The 6000-nt window shown below is 54.1% G+C and overlaps 1 protein-coding gene across 1 annotated transcript in view; it reads right to left on the reverse strand.

The window, feature by feature from the left end:
- COLEC12 (collectin subfamily member 12) overlaps positions 1–4155 on the reverse strand; it is a 112567-nt gene extending 108412 nt beyond the window's left edge. The window contains exon 1 of the mRNA XM_068165453.1: positions 3984–4155. Within this exon, the coding sequence (XP_068021554.1) occupies positions 3984–3990 (7 nt within the window). The 5' untranslated portion in view covers positions 3991–4155. The remainder of the gene's footprint in view (positions 1–3983) is intronic.
- Between the last annotated feature and the right edge of the window lie 1845 nt (positions 4156–6000).

Genomic DNA, 6000 nt, shown 5'->3' on the forward strand with positions numbered 1-6000 from the left:
CCCTTCCTCACAGGGCCAGGCTCAGCCCCCTGAGAAAAGCAGAGCATGGCACGGGGAGATGAACTGCAGCTTCCCCTGAAAACTCTCCTGTCACCAACAGCTCCCCTGCTGATTCTGCTCAGTGTCCTTCGCTGCTGCACAGCAACCTTCCTACCGTGCAGCACCAGTCCTCTCTCGCACTTCCACAGCTTCCTACACTTTGCTTTCCTCCGTAGCATCAATAAGAACATCTGACAGGGGCTTGCACCATCACCTTCCTCATCCCTATGCTGCAAACCCTCTGTGCCACCACCGTGTTCAGCATGCACAGTGACTGCCTAGCAGCACTGCCCAGGACTTGCTCTGGGCTGTCTCACACATTTACTGTAACTGCTGATGCCTTTGAACTTCCCTGGGAGGGTCCTGCCACACGGCCCCCACACCACTCCCAGCTCCTGCGCATGTTTCATGTCTGTGTCACTGTATTCATATAAACTCTGTGCTGACTGCACTAAGCAGAGGTTGCTGGATCCCTTCACTCATCCTTGGGTTTCAGATGCCTTCTGGCTTCTGCAAAATGCTCTGGACTGGATTTTTTCTGAAATGTGAAGTTTCTCTCCAGGAGAGCTCTAGCTGCAGGTGACTGTTCCCTTGCCTTCCTGCACACAAAGGTTAGAGAGACACTTCTGCCCTTCTCCCCAGAATCAGGATATTTAGAATTTGCATGCACACAGGCTCAGCTTTTGCAACTGGAGGCTCTGCCTCACATCCAGGCTCCAAGTTAAAACACAGGAGGGGTTGTTCCAGCACTATGGGCTGGTGCATCACAATTGTAGTTACAGGGTGCACTGTGTAAGGCAAACCTGAAGTACAAGGAGTTGGCACTTCCCACAAAAGCTCAGTGTACTCCCTGTGCTACAAACCCTGTGCACAAAGCACACAGAGCTGCCTTTGAGGCAGACTGGGGGCTGCTAAGAAACTTGGGCACCCACAGCAGCCCACTCCTGAGGCAGTGCTGGCTTCACCAGTGCCAGCAGAGTGCAGCCGAGGATGAACCTGTGCCACTGGTTCACTCTTCAGTGTAGAGGAGCTGCGCAGGCCAGGGCATATGGTCACACTTCAGCTCTCAAGCACAAGACACCAGCCATTTCCTCCTCCAGCACCACTGCTGCACAAGGGGGGTGTACAAGGGGTACACAGCTAGGTGCCTGTGATGGCAGAAGGGAAAGTGGGGGAGGAGGAGGAGTGGAAAGAAGCAGCTGAGCTACCTTGAGCGTTGTCATTCAGTGCTGCTCTGTCATCCTGGAGCAACAGCCCCCAGATGACCACCCTGGCTGCCACTGCCCACTTTGGAGCACTAGCATTAAGCTGTCAACCAAACAATACCCACATTTCAGATGGAGATACTCAGCACCAGCACTGACAGCAGTGATTTCAGACACAGTTGGAAGTAATAATTACAAAATGCATCACAGGCAGGAGGAAGTTCTCAGCTCCAAGCACGCCTGCACCTACCCTAAACGAAGGCCAAAGCTTTGAACAGGTGGTGCTGTCTGGCTGTGAGCAAGCTGTTCCCATTCATTTCCCAGGCAACAAATCGTCCCTCACACCCCAATAAACATCCACAGCCTAGGAATATGTTTTGATAAAGACACATCTGCCCCAAAGGTGGCCAAGCCCCTTTATCAATCACATGAATTGGTACTGAAAAGTGCCACAGGTTGAGAGCTCAGTGGAGCTCACCACTACATTAAACCCTACACTTCCATTGCTTTTACTGATGTAAAACACAGCCAATGATGAATACCAGCAATGGAAAAGAGACTTTTTTTCCCTTACAGATATTTAGTGATGTAATTATTTAGATATTCTCCCATTCTCCAGAGAGGGTCTCACAGAGACAGCTGCGATCAACAGCTCGTTCTGCTGTTATTGAGCAAAGCCTGTAACTCCAGCAAGCTCTGCAGCCCTGCCATGGCCACCACCACCAAGATGAAGGACAAGACCTGCAAGATCAGGTCTGTGCTCTGTTTGTTCCAGAAAAGGAAATCCCAGGATTAAAATTTGGTTTGGCTCTCTGGCTTCCTCATCGCTGGCAAGGGCACCTGATGTGATGATGTGTTTGCAGTCTCTCAATTCGAGGGTTCCCCTCTGCATCTTTTGTTACAGATTCCACAGCTGCGAGGTGCAGTGGCAGGGTGGCTGTGAGCACTCTCAGGGAAGGACCAGCGGCTCCCTCCTGCTGGATGGAGTCCAGGTCACCCACTCCTGCTCCCAGCAGGAGCAGCATCTTCCCTCCAGCTGCCACCTTCCTGCTTTGCAAGGAGCGAGGGAGGCAGGGTGGAAGGAGATGCGGGCTGTGTTATTGGCATCCCACCTTCTGCCCAAGCTGGCCCAGGCTCAGCCCCAGCAAAAGCAGAGTGTGAGGCTTTCAGTGATCACAGCCACGAGTCTACATGACTGGATCCTCACTGTTTCGGTTTGTTCTTGCCATTACATTAATGGTGACAATGACAAGCTGCTGACAACGCTTTTGGCATATAAACATGCCTGTAAATAAAGAACATTGTAAATACATTGTTTGTAATACGTTGCACAGCCCTGTAGAGGCTGTGTCAGAAATAAACAGCCTGTGTGGGCTTGCAAAAATCCCCCCCCTCAAAACCCAAAAGGTCCTGCCTTCAGGCAGCTGCTCTGGCAAGTGAATAAATAATCACATCATTTGCTATCCCAGCCCCTGGAAACTCAGTGTAACTATCATATTTACTGGGCTCCTGGCATCTGGCATCAAACTCTGCAATTCAAGCACAGGCACACTGGTGCCCCACACCAATTTTCTTCTGTGTATGGTTTTCTCCTTCCACCCTTCGAGTTTATTTTTGCCTCTGAAGACAAACTAGATTCAGCTCTCACAAAGTCCCAACAGCTTCCTAAACTTTCCATAATGCCCTTTGATGTTCTCATTTTAAGTATTCCCTCTGCCTTCTGCTGTGAGGCTATCAATTTTCACACACAGAAGGCTTCCTTGCAACTCCCCTAATACATCTTTAATAGGTGGAAGTGCAGCACTCTGGCAGTCCTGCTCCTTCATTTGGTTTGTAAAAGTGTATCATCCGGATAGTCAGAACTCTGCAGGATGAGGTCAACCTGAAGTGCACCTTTTGCCCACTTGAAACAAAAAGGGGGGAAGAAAGAGAAAAGAACAACATTGCAGTTTTAACAGATGCAAAGTGAAGACCAAATATTTTCCAGTCGGTGGATGCTGAGGAGAAATATGCCAAATACATTTCACAAGCCCGTTAAGGCTCTGCTGGCACCTAATCACTGCCAGATGTTTAGAGGCAGCACCAAGAACACCGAAAAACGCTGACAAAAAATAAACAAATCAATTAGGGAGAAATAAAAGTCTCTCAGGAGCCCGGGGAGGGTAGAGGCAAGAGCGGGGTGCCGAGAGACAGCGTGCTAGGCAGAGCACCCCGGACGTGCAGGGAACACACAGACACGGAGCTCATCGGACCGGGGCTCCCCGACACGAGCGCAGCCAGAGCGGCGGAGCAGAGCCCGATGCGCGGAGCCGCGGAGCCGCCGTTCGCTGCCTCTCCCGGCACCGACTGCCTGCGCCCTGCCGGCGTCCTGCGCGCACCCAGCTTGTCCTGCCCGCACCCTGCCTGCACGGTGCTCCCAGCCCCTGTCCAGCAAACCCTGCTCGCACTGCACCCGCACACGGAGCTGCCCGCACCCTGCCCGCAATCTCCCTCAGCTGCCCTCTGCCCACACCTTGTCTGCTCCCTGCACTCCCATCCCGTCTCCTGTCTGCACATCCATCCCGCACCCCGCTTGTACCCTGCCCGCTCCCATCGCACACCCTGCCTGCCCTTCCATCGCACACCCTGCCTGCCCGCTCCCATCCCGTACCCTGCCCGCTCCCATCCCGCCCCACATCCCGCCCCCCGGTGCGGGGCCGCGCGCGTGCGGGTGAAGTGGGTCTCCGCTCCCGTCCCCACCTTTCATCTTGGCGCCGGGCGGGTCTCCGGGGACGGACGGGGCGCGGCGGGCGGCGCTCCCTGCCTACTGCAAGGCCATGCCGGGGCCGGGCGCGCCCCTGCCGCGGGCACTGCTGCGCAGCCCCGGCCGCCGCCGCTCGCCCTCGCTGCTCGGCTGCCGGCGACCCGCGCTCTCGCCGCCAGTCCGGCCCGGCCCGGCCCCGCGAAGCCGCGGTCTGGCCCCGCCTCCCTCTCTCCGCCCCGGGGAAGGGGCCGAGGCTACGGCCGGGGCCGGGCGGTGGGAGGCGGGCTCAGAGCCCCCTCCGCCGGCAGCCGGAGCAGCCGGGGACAGCGCTCGTAGGGCACCCACCGGTGACCGGGGAGCTTGAGCGGGACGTGGCTTCGCAGCGGCAGCCCCCGGGGGCTCTGGGCTCACGCTGAAGTTGCGCCACCCGGGCTCGCCACGCGGAACCCGGGAGCCCGAGGCTGTGCCCGACGGCCGCCGGCCTGGAAGGGGCAGCGCGACCGGAGGCGTTGCGCTGGGGGACGCACCGGGAGCGGTCCGGGTGGGTTCGGGGGAGCTGCAGACAGGTCACGCAGTGGAGAGCGCCTGTGAATGATCTGGGGGGTTGTGAAGGGGCAGGCTGCTCACCTCCTGCCCCTCTGGCTCTGCACGTTGGCAGGAGTGGTGAATCGCTTCCAGGAGCCTGTATCCGTGAAAGGCAAGTTTTGATTTTCCGCAAACCAGCCCAGTTTTAGCCTATGAGGATCTCAGTAAGTGTTTATAGAATTGTTCTGGTTGGAAAAGACCTCGAAGGTCCTCTGGTCCAAACATAACCCAACTCCACCATGGCCATTAAACTGTATCCCCAAGTGCCATGGCCAACGTTTCTGGAACGCCTTCAGGGATAGCTTCAACACTTAAGGTTGGTGCTGATGAAGCAGAGCACTCCACAGCAGCTCATTCTGAGGATAAACAGTAGCAGAGGCATCAGAGAATTGCTGTTTTCACTGACAGGAGATGCACAGAACTTTGTATGTGCAATTATTGGTGTCAGGTCTGCTGAATGAGGGAATGCCCAGAGACATAATTCGGCTGCGTGGTCTTTTCAGGGGGTCTGTGGCTCTGCTAAGGGCCATAGAGAGGTCATGGTGCAATATACCAGCATTAGTTTAATACAAGGTCAAAAACCACTGGAAACCTCTCTGGTGCAGTCTCATCTGGGCAAGAAATGGAAGATTAGAGCCACAAAAAATAACCATTCTAGGGGGGAAATTAAAGAACAAAAGTAGAAACCTGGATTCCTTCATCTGGTCTGATGACTTCAGTGGGCACCTGCTCGAGTGTATTTTGCTGTCTTGGAGGCAGTGCCTTCAGTTTGGGAGCTGCTAGCTGTGGTAGCCATTTGCTACTTGAAAGCCAGGCTCAGCTATCAAAAGGACTTGACTCAGCTCTTAGTTTTCCCTCAGGTAATGCACTGGAATATCTATTTTTGGTACAAGTCCTAAGTAAAACATTTAAATCACTGCAGTCACCAGGTCATTATGGATGAGCTGTGGTGTTGGACTCAGTTCTTGTAGGGCTTGTAAGACCCATTGAAGCTTGCTCAGTTGTTTGATTAATGTTTGATTCTAAGTTAACCTACACATTTTGTTTTGAAGAATCAATATAATTCAGCTTCCCAAAGAAAAACTATTCCAGGCTCAGCTCCAAACCCTAGAAGAAATCCTCCCACTGATCCTCGCAGATCGGTAATGAAGCTCCCTTCCTCTGAAGGAGAAGCAGCACAGTGCAGAGGGTGTGCTTTAAACGAAGAATCACAGAGCCTTAGGGGTTGGAAGGGACCTTGAAAGATCATCCACTGCAACTCCCTTGCCAGAGCAGGAAGAAGAAGAAAGAACATTGCCAGGGAGTGTACAAGGAGTTCAGACAGTCCCTCCAAAGCTGTGACCACTGGCACTTCTCTAGTTCTTCAGACTAACCTTGGTGACTCAAGGGCAGCAACCAGACCTTGCAGAGGCTGCTGAGTGAGCTGCT

The sequence above is a fragment of the Melanerpes formicivorus genome, unplaced genomic scaffold (assembly GCF_026170545.1).
Source record: "Melanerpes formicivorus ecotype bairdi unplaced genomic scaffold, bMelFor1.0.p_v2 SCAF_89, whole genome shotgun sequence".
Taxonomy (NCBI): Eukaryota; Metazoa; Chordata; class Aves; order Piciformes; family Picidae; genus Melanerpes; species Melanerpes formicivorus.